At 43.2% G+C, this 14,715-nt stretch overlaps 1 protein-coding gene across 4 annotated transcripts in view; it reads left to right on the top strand.

Moving 5' to 3' along the window:
- Positions 1-14,715, top strand: part of FANCA (FA complementation group A) — a 66,717-nt gene that overhangs the window by 1,955 nt on the left and 50,047 nt on the right. For 3 of the 4 annotated variants that reach the window (XM_044987246.1, XM_044987243.1, XM_044987244.1), the window contains exons 3-10: positions 1,123-1,195; positions 3,022-3,164; positions 3,955-4,071; positions 8,567-8,640; positions 9,825-9,937; positions 11,272-11,354; positions 11,932-11,965; positions 14,140-14,206. In XM_044987246.1, coding sequence (XP_044843181.1) covers positions 1,123-1,195; positions 3,022-3,164; positions 3,955-4,071; positions 8,567-8,640; positions 9,825-9,937; positions 11,272-11,354; positions 11,932-11,965; positions 14,140-14,206 — 704 coding nt within the window. The remainder of the gene's footprint in view (positions 1-1,122; positions 1,196-3,021; positions 3,165-3,954; positions 4,072-8,566; positions 8,641-9,824; positions 9,938-11,271; positions 11,355-11,931; positions 11,966-14,139; positions 14,207-14,715) is intronic. The other variant, XM_044987242.1, reaches the window with a different exon arrangement.

The following is a 14,715-nucleotide window of genomic DNA, read 5'->3' as shown; positions in this document are numbered from 1 at the left end:
GGGAGCCAAAGTCTGCAGCCTGAGTACTGGGCCATGCACTGATACAGCCCCCTTCTGACCCTGGCCTTTCAGCATGGCACTGTCCACTTCCCTTGCCCAGGCTCCCTCTGGGAGAGGAAGTGGATGTGCCCAGGGGCTGCGCTGAAGGGTCAGGAGGGGGCTCTGTCCAGCAGGGGGTCAGTCATCCCAGGGGGCAGCCTTTGGCTCTCTCCTTGCAGAGTCCCTGCTGGCCTATCCAGCAGAGGAGGGTAACTGCCCATTGGTGGCTGCTGTGGCAGTGAGGGACCAAGAGAGATAGGGAGCCTGGTCCCAGTAGTCAAGACCGCCTATACAGAGTCCAATCTACTTCCCCTACCAGACAGAGCCCCATCCTGACCCTGGTCTTTTAATGTGTCTTGTTACTGATAATTCGTCACTCCCTCCCCACCCCCAAGGGGGCACGCCCCACACTATGAAAGCCTCTGGTCTATAGTGAACAGAGTCAAAAGTTATTGGAGATTATCAGATTTCTCTTAATAGCCACCCATGATTCCATAACGTGACTTTATACACGTGTGTGAGATACATACATGGACATCATGCCAAGTTTCTGACTCCTTGTGCATTATCTTGCACTCTCAGGCTGGAGAAAGCATTTGCTTTTGAGGACTTTTATAGGCAGATTAGGTGCTTCCTATAACTTTTTCTCTGGGATCTTTTTTTTTTCCCTAAGGAGTACTATAGAATAATACCTTTTAAAAGGAAACTGACTTTTTCTAGTTCCTAACATTTTTTGTCATGTTTTACCAAATATATATGGCATAGTGGAAGGAGCTAGGACTAGGACTCAGGAGACTTGGGTTCTATTCCTGCTCTGCCATGTACCTATTGGGTGACCTTGGGCAAGTTACTTTCCTGCCTCAGTTTCACTATCTGTGAAATGAGGATACTGACCTCTGTAAAGTGCTTTGAGATCTACAGATGAAAAATACTAATATTAAGTAATACAACCTAGCTCTTATACTAGTTTTATTTCAGTTGCTTCAGGTTTCTAGAATGCTGCAGATGGAACATGCCATATAAAGGTAATATATTTATATACATGTAAACACAGAGATTTAAAATACTTTATTTTGTTTCTAGGTGGAGAGTTCCAGTAAATCAACTAAGCAGAGTGGTCCAGAGACTCAAAATGCTTTTTCAGAATCATTTGTAGGTGAGTGTGAGTGAGGAAGTATCTGTCTGAGAGAGAGATGGAAATTAAGTTTGCCTGACACACTGAATTTCTACTTGTCATATGACCGTAATTTCTTCTTCTCTCTATCAGTCTGCTAGTTTGTTCTTCTCTGAAATAGAGATATAGTTGCAAGTATATACTGAGCACAGTGGTTCTCTTTTGCGTAGAATGAGGACAGCAGCAAGCCACGTTTCCTATTGCTGGCCTAGCTTGTAAAGTCTTACAGGATAACTTTTGAACACTACATCTAATTGGTTCCAAAATTTCAGGGAATGTTCTAGGCGTCAAGGGTAGAAACCTATTGATTTTGGTGAAAATGGGACAGTCAGAACGGAGAAACAAATGAGGGATACATGCGTATGCATCATGATATGATTTTGAATTATGTGATCACTGTCACAGTTCAAGGGCAACTGCACCAGTATTCCTCCTCCTTGGTCTTCCAAAGGTACCCATGCCTCAGGGCATAGTTTCAAAAGGTTGGGTTTTGCATAACCAGAGTTGGGGAATTTACATTCACCTCCCCCTACATAGTCCCAAGGAAAACCACTTAACACTTCTTGTTCCAGGAGTCTATTCTTGTCTGACACATTGTTCAATCTAGTCCCTTGAACCCCCAGGCCTCACATCTGCCACATTTCCCCCCTTAAGAGATTACACAATCCTGTCCTACAGTACATAAAAAAATCATTTAATATGCTGGAACCAAAATATACTTAAACTTAATTCAATAAGATCTCTCAAGGATAACGCAGGAAACTGCTGTATTTGTCACATACTACTTTTTCCACAGATCCCCTCCCTTATTCAGTGCACAGGATGGATGGTGCTCAATTACTGAGCAGCTATTAAATATTTTGTTTTACCCTCATTGTTCAATGTATGGTTGTAGGCCTTATTTACGGCATGCTATTCGAATCCTGCTGTGAAGATAGAATTACTAGCCTCATGGGCTTTTTCTTTGGCACTCATCACTATAGTATCTGAGTGCTTCACAAATAACAACTAATTATTTTTCACATTACCCCATGTGAAATAAGTATTATCCCATTTTACAGATGGTAAGCTAAGGCAGAGAGCGATTAAGATCAAAAGTATGAACTAATTTTGGGTGCCCAAATTTGAGAGAGAGTGATTTTTTTCAGAGTACTTAGCATTATTTTGCACTTTATGTATTCAAGCACCTCTCCCATTGCCTTCATTTCCAATTGAGTGAGTTCGGCACTTCTGAATATCAGGTCCCAGATCTCAAAGTGGGCACCCAGGAAATGAGATACACACAACTAGTGACCACTTCTGAAAATCTGATTTAAGGAGCACCCCGGAGGTCCAGTCTCAAAGGGGTTGAATCATATGATTCCATCCTTGAAAGATATGAAGATAGCCAGGCCTGTCAATGGAGGGGTCCACTCAAGGGACAAAAACTGTTCTAGAGTATGGCTTGCCCTGTAACTCTGACAGCAGCCTTTAAGTCTGTCAGATACTGACAGGTAAAGTCCCCTGGCTTCTGAATATTTTGATTATTTTCAAAGTTTGTGCCTCAGAGAGACAAACAAGAGCTCTAATACTGTTAGTCAGCGAGCACTTTACAAACAAGGGATCATCACAACACCCTTTTGAGGTAGATGTTGTTCTGTCCATTTTGTGGATTGGGGAAAATGAGGCAGGGAAGGAGATCAAGCAATTTACCCAAAGCCATAGATGGAGAGACCGTTAGCCAGGATTACAACTCGGGAGTTGTTGGTTCCCAGTCTAGTGCTCAGCCCAGAATCCTCTCTCACTGTTAACTTCGCTTTGTGTTCTAGTCTCCATTCTGCAGGAGCAGGCCTTGAGGCTGGGAGTACCAATAGGAATCTTGTCAGCCAAAACTACGGCTACCAACGTTGACCAGATATGCAAAATTTCCAGGGAGTCCAACCAAGCTGCACTGTTGAACTTGGAGCAGAGAGTAAGAGCAAAATCTTTTCTCTTATGCCCACAAAGATGAACACTGGGAGGGAAAAGGCATTGTTAATGGTTATTTTTGTTTTTTACACTTTAAGCTCACTCTGTTTGGCCTCCATAAATGTGTATATAGTCCCCAAAAGATTAAAAAAAAATACAAAACCAATAATGGAACTAGGTAGCTGATGGTTCATATCTGTATGTTGTAACATCCTTAGAAATGGAGCATTCTTTTCCTAAACATGAAAGCTACTGAATTGACAGCCCTGGAAATGATATCCTGTTTATCCATAGAGATTGTTCAGCCACTACTCACACTGTACTAGTTTCTTGTATATGACTTTTCTTTAGTATGTCCCAGTCCTTCCCAAGAGGGTTTATTTTATTGTGTCCATTGTTTAATTTTTAGCATCCTGCTTGCAGTTGTAGCTAATTAGTGTGTTGACTTGTATGTGTGGACACCAGAAGCTGTACTGAGACTATCAACTCACTTCACCAAGGCCACTGAACAGCCACCAGGCCCTGGTGGTATGGGGTGACTCTCGCTTCTGATGCTTGAATTCATGAATTCACATCGCTGTGCTGCCATCACTGGGTGAACAAAAATAGTTGAAAAGCTGTCAGTGACAGGGATTTCATTCACTACAGACGTGGGGTGCATTTGAACTCATAACCCAAAGGTGAAAGGTTCAGTGTCTCCTCACTACTCAATCCCCTGAGCCATTCAGTCACTAAAATTTAACAAATAAGGAAAAACAGGAAAATATTTTTATAATTACATGTAATGTTTACAGAGGGGACTTTTTCCATTCCAGAAGAAACTGTCTTATTTGCTTCAAACTGTCAAGGATTTGTTGGTGCACAATGCCTTCTGTCGTTTGCTCTTCTGTCAAGAACTTTGGAAAATGCAGGTAAGACCTCTGAAGAAAAATGCTAGTCCTGCACACTGTAGGGACAGAACATCTTGATTATTTGGGTGGAACCCAGTAGTGCATATTAAATTCTCTTGATATGTATCCCCTGAAAGTGAGGGGTAACTCTAAAATAGACTGCAGAAATCTAGTAATCTGATTTCCTCCTTGCAGTACTGTTAATGGCCTATAGCAGCATGCTCAGGAGCTTATTGGTCCTACTTCTTGAAGGATGGTGGCCATCTTGAATTTCCCTGGGAGTCACCATGGCCTTTTTGGCGCTTTAAAAGCATAATTCTGTCTTAATGTGATAGAGCATAAATGTTTTCCATTAAAATATTTTAAAACTAAAATCTATTAAAGCTATGTGAATTAATCTAAAAGGGCTGTACATGATGGGGAAGGAAGCCAATAAGGATACCCTTCCCCCCCCAAATATTAATGGCTGTTTGATAGTGTCTGCAACAGGTGAACAGGAGATGGCTTGCAAAGTAGGACAGTATTTAAAAAAACGATGACCATTTTTGATGGGGGAGGACGAACATTAGTAGACTTCTGGGTAAAGAGTTTAACTAAAAGCAATAGAAAATTCTTGGTCATGCATGTTATATTCTTAATAATGAGTCTTCCTGGGTGTTTGAAAGCACTTTACTTTCATTCTGCTTCACAGTGCCTCTGAAGCATGCTGATATCTGGAATAGTAAATGCTCCTTTTCATATGCTATTGATTGTTTAATAACATACCAGCTATAATGCAAATAGTTATGTAGTTTCCATTTTTTTAAGCCACCTGACTGGCTTCTGCATTCAACACTTGCCATGAGAAAAAGGAGCATTAGCATTTAGCATTGGCTGACTGGCTTTTGGAATCAAAGAGCGGTAGTGACTGTAAGCTACTACCTGTCATTCTGCTTTTTATGAGAATGCTAGTGTTTGTGAAAAATGCTAGATTGATAACACTGGAGGGTGAGATCTATTTTTTCCACAAAAAATGTGCAACAGAGACAGCAGCTCTGCAAGTTTCAATCTTCCTCTGTAGAGAAGGGTAATTTACTCTTGGCTGTACCTTGAACTCACCCACCCGTATACCCCACATTGGGGACATGACAGACTGTGTATATGTATATGCCGTCCAATACCAAAACGCTAACATCCCCCTACAACCTGTATGTTACCCCCAATGACACAATAACTGACACTTCAAACGCTTTGTATCGTTTATTTTTAAATATTCTCTAATAAACTTTAAATCTGTCTACCTTTGGGTTTTATATTGTCACTAGGGCTGTCAAATGATGATTAAAAAAAAAATCGCTCGATTTAAACAATAATAGAATGCCATTTAAATATTTTTGGATGTTTTCTACATTTTCAAATACAGTCGAACCCATTTATCTCGACCTCGGTTAACTTGCCAACCCTATTAAGTCGACGTTTTACAAGTGGAACCGCCAAACTCCCTCTTTGTCTTATGGGTTTCTCATCCCTTATGTCGATTCCCCGAACCCTAATATCTCGAGCCCGGCTCCCCGCATCCCTGACCCACCGTGTCCCCAGCCGCCCGGCTCCCCAGCCGCCCGGCTCCCCAGCCGCCCGGCTCCCCGCGTCCCCGACCCCCCGCGTCCCCAGCCGCCCGGCCCCGCATACCCGGTCCCTGCCCGGCCCCGCCCGGCCCCGCATACCCGGGCTCCGCTTCGCCGCCGCCCGCCCGCCCGGCTCCGCTTCGCCGCCGTCCGCCCGGCTCCGCTTCGCCGCCCGCCCGCCCACGCATAGCCGGTCCCGGCCCGGCCCCACCCGCCCGCCCGGCCCCGCATACCTGGTGCCCGCTTCGCCTGCCGCCGCCCCCCCGCCCGGCTCCGCTTCGCCGGTCCCCGCTTCGCCGCCCGGCTCCGCTTCGCCCCCCGCCCGCCCCCGCATCCCCGGTCCCTGCCCGTCCCCGCCCGCCCGGCCCCGCATACCTGGTCCCCGCTTCGCCTGCCGCCCCCCCGCCCGGCTCCGCTTCGCCGGTCCCCGCTTCGCCGTCCGCCCGGCTCCGCTTCGCCGCCCGCCCGTCCGCCCAGCTCCGCTTCGCCGCCCGTTCGCCCGGCTCCGCTTCGCCGCCCGCCCGTTCGCCCGGCTCCGCTTCGCCGCCCGCCCCCCCCCGCATACCCGGTCCTGCCCGGCCCCGCCGCCCGGCCCCGCATACCTGGTCCCCGCTTCGCCTGCCGCCCCCCCGCCCGGCTCCGCTTCGCCGGTCCCCGCTTCGCCGTCCGCCCGGCTCCGCTTCGCCGCCCGCCCGGCCCCGCCTACCCGGTCCCCGCTTCGCCTGCCGCCCGCCCGGCTGCGATTCGCCTGTCCCGGGTTCGCCGCCCGCCCGTCTGCGCCGCTCCGCTTCGCCGCCTGCCCGCCCCCGCATACCCGGTCCCTGCCCGTCCCCGCCCGCCCGTCCCCGCATACCTGGTCACCGCTTCGCCTGCTGCCCGCCCGCCCGGCTCCGCTTCGCCGGTCCCCGCTTCGCCGTCCGCCCGGCTCCGCTTCGCCGCCTGCCCGGCCCCGCATATCCGGTCCCTGCCCGTCCCCGCCGCCCGGCCCCGCATATCCGGTCCCTGCCCGTCCCCGCCGCCCGGCCCCGCATACCCCGGTCCCCGCCCGGCCCCGCATACCCCGGTCCCCGCCCGGCCCCGCATACCCCGGCCCCGCCCGCCTGGCCCCGCTTACCCGGTCCCCGCTTCGCCTGCCGCCCGGTCCCGCTTCGCCTGCCGCCCGGCCCCGCTTACCGGGTCCCGCTTCTTTGGCTGCCCGGCTCCGGGTCCCCGTCCCGCTTCGCCGGATCCAGCCACGTGCAGGCCCCGCGGTCCAGTATTTTTCACTTCACCTAATACAAAATACAGTAGTGCAATCTCTTTATCATGAAAGTTGAACTTACAAATGTAGAATTATGTACAAAAAAACTGCATTCAAAAATAAAACAGTGTACAATTTTAGAGCCTGCAAGTCCACTCAGTCCTACTTCTTGTTCAGCTGATCACTCAGACAAACCAGTTTGTTTACATTTGCAGGAGATAATGCTGCCCGCTTCTTGTTTACAATGTCACCTGAAAGCAAGAACAGGCGTTCTCATGGCACTGTTGTACCCAGCGTCGCGAGATATTTACGTGCCAGATGCGCTAAAGATTGATATGTCCTTTCATGCTTCAACCACCATTCCAGGGGACATGTGTCCATGATGATGAGGGGTTCTGCTCAATAACAATCCAAAACAGCTTTCTTTTTTGGTGGTTTGGGTTCTGTAGTTTCTGCATCAGAGTGTTGCTCTTTTAAGACTTCTGAGAGCATGCTCCACACCTCATGCCTCTCAGATTTTGGAAGGCACTTCAGATTCTTAAAACTTGGGTCGAGTGCTGTAGCTGTCTTTAGAAATCTCACATTGGTATCTTCTTTGCATTTTGTCAAATCTGCAGTAAAAGTGTTCTTAAAATGAACAAGATATTGAGTCATCATCCGAGACTGCTATAACATGAAATATATGGCAGAATGCAGGTAAAACAGAGCAGGGGACATACAGTTCTCCCCCAAGGAGCATTAATGCATTTTTTTAACGAGTGTCATCAGCATGGAAGCATGTCCTCTGGAATGGTGGCCGAAGCATGAAGGGGCATACAAATGTTTAGCATATCTGGCACGTAAATACCTTGCAATGCCAGCTACAAAAGTGCCATGCAAATGCCTGTTCTCACTTTCTGGTAACATTGCAAATAAGAAGAGGGCAGCGTTATCTCCTGTAAATGTAAACAAACTGTTTGTTTGTTTTTAGTGCTTGGCTGAACAAGAAGTAGGACTGAGTAGACTTGTAGGCTCTGAAGATTTATGTTGTTTTGTTTTTGAGTGCAGTTATGTAACAACAAAAATTCTACATTTGTAAGTTGCACTTTCATGACAAAGAGTGCACTATAGTACCTGTATGAGGTGAATTGAAAAATACTATTTCTTTTGTTTATAATTTTTACAGTGCAAATATTTATAATAAAAAATAATACACACTGATTTCAGTTATAACACAGAATACAATATATATGAAAATGTAGAAAAACATCCAAAATATTTAATAAATTTCAATTGGTATTCTGTTTAACAGGTCAATAAAACTGTGATAAATTGCGATTAATTTTTGAGTTAACTGTGATTAATCAACAGCCCTAGTTATTCTCAAATCCATTGAGGTGTCCATTGCCCCTTTAGAAGACATGTAATCAGGATTATTCCAGGGACGTAAAGTGACCTGAATTATTTATCTTTTTAAATAAACATTTCAAAAGTGGGTAGGAGAGAATAGGTCTATGGTAACTTTTTTTTTTAATTGGTATTTTATATATTACAGTTGTAATAATGAGCTCAGATTTTTCATACCCTTAATTTGACAAACCAGTTTTTAATTTTCTTTTAATGTTTGCCACTGGAAAGTTTGCTATTGTAAATGTTACTCACTGTCATCTGACTGTAGCATTATTCCTCTCAGAATCCTCCCGTGTTGGAAGTTGTGTGGCACTTGCACAGAGGCAACATTGTTAGCTTGGGAGAGCTGCTGGAGAGGTAAGCAGAGGTTTATACGTTTGCAGATGTCTTTATTCTCTCAAAACATATAGAAGCCTTATCTGGGATTAAGAACAGGAGTACTTGTGGCACCTTAGAGACTAACACATTTATTTCAGCATAAGCTTTCGTGGGCTACAGCTCACTTAGCCCAAGAAGTGAGCTGTAGCCCACAAAAGCTTATGCTGAAATAAATGTGTTAGTCTCTAAGGTGCCACAAGTACTCCTGTTCTTTTTGCGGATACAGACTAACACGGCTGCTACTCTGAAACCTGTCTGGGATTAGTTGTTTGTGTCTTGGCCTAAAATTTGCTCCAGAAGTTATTTGGCCATTAAAAAGTAAAATTGGTCTAGAACAAGGATCTTACTGTGTGCAAGCTGCGCACTTCTGCGCACTACAAGGCAGAGTATTACAACAGAGTTATACCTTAGAGAATAAATTTATCTCTATGCTATAAATTGATATAGGACAGAAACCTTTGATGATAGACTGAAGTTAGAAGTTAAGATATACTGGAATGATTGTGCTTTATGATAGACTTTCCATAGGTCCCATTTTAGGAATCATGTGGCAAAAACTTTGTCATCCTGAGAATTTACAGATTCAGTTCTGGTAGCAGTCATGTGATTGAAACCCTGCACAGCATTGTGCCACAGTGTTCTAATAAGTAAAATCAAACAATCCTTCAGATGATCCTCTTATGGTATGTGAGGAGGTTGGAGATTTCTTGACTCCCCTGATAATGATATTGCTTTATTTTTCTGTTACTGATACTGGGTGAGATAATTGCATGCATTGCCTATTTTAATTAGTTGAACTTTGAAAAAACAACTATGTGATCTGAAGAAACCATCCACAGGATGTTAGGTAGTTCCTTCGAGACTAAAGAGAGCTTTTTTTTCTTACAGTTCTTCATGGATATATTTTTATGGTGGAAATAAAGAATGAATTTAACATGAGATTTCAAGATCAGTTCTCTTTCTGTGGGAACATTCATTCTGTAATATTTTATAAAGGAAATAGAGCTTTCAGGTGGCACAGCTTTTAAGAAATAAATACTAGACACGGAGTCAAGTGGAGGCATCTGTCCTCTCCTGAATGTGAATGAATGTTTGTTGGAGGAAAAACAAATATCACAATCAAGAGAGTGAAACAAATCAAACCTGCTTTGTTGTCTTCTCAGCAATTCAGACACCCCTGCTGTGGTGGAGTGGCTATGCAGCAGCCTTTGTCTGCTGTGTAAACAGACAGACAATTCTTCCCTGGACGTGGAGCTTTCTGGGCACATACTCTCAGGTAACACTTTGAGTTTAGGCATTTAACACAGTGTGGTCTAAAATACTTAAGCTTTGGAATCTACAACAGACAACATTCAACTCAGAACTTTAGGTGTATGTAAACAGTCTTCAGCTTGTATTCCTTCATTATCTGGTTTGATGAAGAGGGCTACATTTCTATACTGGTAAGGGAATTTAAGAAAGTGAATTCTTTGACTGTTAACCTGAAACCATAAGTTTCTTTCTTTATTCCTTCATAACTTTGTTTTAATAATTAAGAGACTGTCCATACCAGTACTGGCCATGATATCATTAGAGTTGTGGTGGCTAAAATCTCCTGTTCCTCTTTCTCCTATCCTGTCCCCACTATTCCATTTGTCTTTCATCGCTTCTAGCATGTAGCTTTGCAAGTAAACGTTTAATATTCTGTTACATTACATGTTAGTGGCCTGAAGTTCATTTTTTTGACCAGCAAGGGGCGCTGGTGGTGATGTGTGTCACCAGCACTCATTTCCTGCATCCTGATCATGCCACCTCTGTATAGTATCCATCATCCATTTGGCTATTTAAAAAAAAAAACCCCTAATGCTAACCAGGATTCCATTTTATGTTTTCTCCTTTGCCCACCTTTTTGTCTAATTTTCTGCTTCTCTCCTGGTTCAGAAAAAGCCAATAGTTTGGTAATTTGACTGAGGAGTACCAGTCAGATCTTTTGACCAGTGCACTTGGTCAGGTACTGCCAGGCAAACTGAGGTATTGATTGATTGAAATTTCTGCATGTTCACTGTTCAAATACATGCATTCTTGAAAATTCAACGTTCAGTCTGAGATTTTTGTCTGCACTGAGTGAATCTCTTCTAATAGTGCTGTGGGTTAATCCTTTTCCACAGATCTCCTCAGGCACAGTGGGATTTCTCTTCTGAAGAGGCTCACCTGGAGTGTAAAACTCCAAAGAGCCAATTAACTTTTCATACATTTGAATTTGTAGCATGAGGAAAAGATGATAAATCACTTTGTAAAATTATTTTGCGTAAGATGTGTAACAAATTGGCATTCTGTTGTATTGATTGCATGACACTGGAATATGTGAGTCAATGAACTGCCTGATCTATTTAAGTTCTTATGTGGCCACTATGATTGAGGTATCTGAGCACCTCTGTGATATCTGATGTCTCTGGTCATTCCGTATATGATTTTACCTCTAAGGAGATAGTGAGGTTGCCCAACACTAGGCTAACTTTGCTGTGTAACAAATGAAACTTTACCAGTAGTAGCCCTTCTGGGAGACTGGATGTGTTCTTTCATTGTAGGTAGAAGGGAATACTGAAACAGTTGTTGGTTCTTGATTTGCAGACTTTGTGATCATGTTTCTTCAGAATGGATTTCAGCAAACTTCAGATCTGGGAAAGAAGGTGGAATTCCAGAAAATCCCCCATGTAAGGGCAAAGTGCTACTATTTATACTTTTTTTTTTTTTAAAGCACCATTGATATTCTGTGTGCTATAAAGCACCATGTATAAGACACAATCCGTGCTGCAAATTGCTTACAGTTTAACATAGACAGGACAATAAGTCAGGAGAGCAATCAGAGAGGTAAACAGTGAGGAGACCAATGCAGAGGTGATTCTTTGAGAGTTTATCATGGACCTTCCTGAACTAATTTATGAAACTAGCTTTTTTTCAAAACCAATATGCTTTGTAAAGATTATTTTTGGGATGATGAATTGTCACAGTAACTTTTTTCAGGGTCACCATTTTCTTTTCTACATATAGATTTTGCTTGATTGCTCTGCTTCCTTTCCAGTGTGCAGTGCAAAATACTGTGAAGCAGTAGGAAAAAAAACCTGGGAAATCCTATATATTGTGTTTATACTACAAATAGTTGTATGTTAACAGTTAATCTTTAAATTAGGAATTTTAGGATAATTTAATTTTTGAGCCAATATACTGTCTCTGAACATACTTACAGCCTTCTTAAATGCTAAATGGTCTTAATTTGTTAATTTTAAATAGATCTGTTATGCTGTACTGCAAAAAATGTTGACATGTAAGTATTGATTATTTATAATTTGGGGCTTTGTACAATTTACTAGGATTGTACTTTGCTAGCCATACCTCCATTCTTTCCTGGGAGATTTCCAAGGGTATTAAGGAGTTATTTACCAGTGATGGATTTCCTCTGTTGTGTTGCATCATGTACATTGCTAGTCATTTAAGATACCTCTGATGCACCTTCCCCCATGAGCTTCCCCTTGCATTGCAGATAACCCCTTGTTCCTTTATATTAGCTCTCTCTCACTAAGAACTTGGAATTTGCACGTTTTATACAAGTGACTTGGTGCTAAGTCATTGTGACACCATAACGCTGCAACTTTAACTTTAATTTTTGTAAAATTTGAAATATCTTTATATAGTGATGTGTTAATAACAATGAGCCAAGAATGAGACCTTGTAATTTAAATTGCACGTGTAATCTTCAAATTACTAGTCTCCCTGAATTTTCCCATGAATCATGTATCCATCTTGTGTTGGGCAGTCCTGATGATATTGCTGAGTGGGTAAGAATAGTAATGCCTGGATTTTCATCACAAATCACAATGCAAAAAAGACCAAACAGAAGTCAAAGCTTTTCTGATCAGCAGCAGATGATCTTCCTCACCTGTTTCTGTGCTGTCCATGCAGCTGTCTCTCTGCAGGGTGAGCACCCAGTCATTGCCACTGATGCTTTGTAGACTAGTATATTGCCCTAATCCTCACATGTGGCTGTAATGCTGTTGACCAGTTGTTCCTCTGGTTTCTCAGTGCCAATATAATACAGCCCAGAACTGTATATAAACTGCAGGGTATTCCACAAAAGGGAAAATAATAAGAATTAGTATTAAGGCCCTTAAGTTTAGCTTGTTTAATTTACATCTGTGACACTACTGGGCTCTTTACACTTCAGTAACTAATCAACTGCCTTAAAGCAGATTTAGATATTTTATATAAAATAACTTAATGATTTAACAAAGTCTTTGGTCTGGGGGAGAAGTGTCTGCGTGAGAGAAGCAGTGGGAGCATTATGCTTTATATTAAGTATACAGTGATAGTGAGCTCCTGTGTCTGTAGATCAGTGGTTTTTCTCCTCTCCCCTCCCCTAATCTCCTCTATTTAACATTAATTTATTCCCCTTTAGGAGGGGAGAAAATAGCAGGGTCTGGCAGATAAGGAACAAGTTTGGGGCATCTGTGTCTCCTGCATCCTAGTACATTTCCTTTTAAAAGTGGGTCACAAGAGAGAACCCCACTCTTAATCAAAGGGCTCTTTCCTTAAAGCTCAAGAGTTCTTTATTGATTTCCCTTCAGTAATTGAGGCTTTTGAAGATGTGATGGAGCAAGAAACAGAAAAGCTGTTCTCTCTACCACATTCACTAGAGCAGTGGTTTTCAATCTCTTTCCATTTGTGGACCCCCTAGAAAATTTCAGATGGAGGTGTGGACCTCCAGGGGTCTGCGGACCACAGGTTGAAAACCACTGCACTAGAGTAAAAGATCAGCATTTTGTCTGGTCAATGAGAACTGTAACTTGATGGGCCAAGACAGTACAGGGTGTGAGTTGCCAGTGCACTTTGTTGTCTTCATCAGCAATTAATGCAGTAGGCCTAGTCTTCACTTGAGTGTTACTTAGTAGATATAACATGGGAAAACCCCAGAGTTGGGATGGACAGTGGTGAATTAACAAGCTGCATTCTGCTTTCTCTTTAATATAGCGAGGAGAATTAGTCATCCACTAAAGAATAAGTGAATATATGACCTTTTAGCATAAACTACCTTCCTCCATGCAGAATCCTATTGTCTTTAGTGGGACGCCAAACAGGTGCAAGGATCTACCCTAGCACATCAAACTTCAGAACCTAGGGCCCTAGGGTTTGGAAATAAAATTTTATTTATGTGCATCTTTAAATGGTTTAATTTCTAGCGCATGCTGGGGAGCCATTTAAAGTGGTTCAAGGTTAGTATTAGTAGCTTTTAAGCCCTTGTGTTACTTTGAGAAATTTTTATAAGATCCAAGCACTGACGAATGGTTCCTGCTAAACATTTCCCTAAAGGGGTCACCTCCTTAAAGGATGCATATGTTGCTTGTTCTAATTAGTTCCTCCATGTTGTTTAATGACACCTTTCTTTCTCTTCCTTTGACTATTTGTGGTTTTTTTGTTTTTGTTTTTTTTATTTTGGGGGATCAGGGGTACTTGATGCTGTTGCTAATGAAAAACAGGAAGATTCTTCTAAATTACAGGCTGTGAAATGCTGGTAAGAAATCTCCTCCTGTGAGTATTGTTTGTGTTTTTCCCACTCTTGCATGTCTGTTTTCTGTAGACCTAAAAAATTATAAAATGAGCTTATTTTAACCTGTTTACAAATAATTTAAAAGTATGGCTACTTATTTTTGGCATTCCCCTCCCTCATCAAATATACATATGCAAACACCATAGACGATATCTGTAGAAAATAAATGTAAGTGTAGTAAAGTATACTTTGGCAACATAGGTGCCAGTCCTGAATTGTATGGTATCCCCACATGGCATTCTGTGACTTTCCCGGCAGTTATTCCTACCCTAGTTCTCATCTTCCTGTCCCCTGCAGCTTCCATCAGTTCAGCTCCCCTCCTGAACTTCCTGCTTCCAGACACCCTTAGTCTTGCTTTGGTCCTATTCCCAATTAGCATTCCTGCTATGTGTAAGGGGACTGTTGCCCCCTTACTAACATTCAGTGGGGTGTTTTGGTTGGCTAGCTCCCAGCACTAAAAGAATGGGGAGAGG

Source organism: Mauremys mutica, chromosome 14 (genome assembly GCF_020497125.1).
Source record: "Mauremys mutica isolate MM-2020 ecotype Southern chromosome 14, ASM2049712v1, whole genome shotgun sequence".
In the NCBI taxonomy this organism is placed as follows: domain Eukaryota; kingdom Metazoa; phylum Chordata; order Testudines; family Geoemydidae; genus Mauremys; species Mauremys mutica.
Note: the sequence above shows the minus strand (reverse complement) of the source record. Positions and strands in the feature narration are given on the sequence as shown.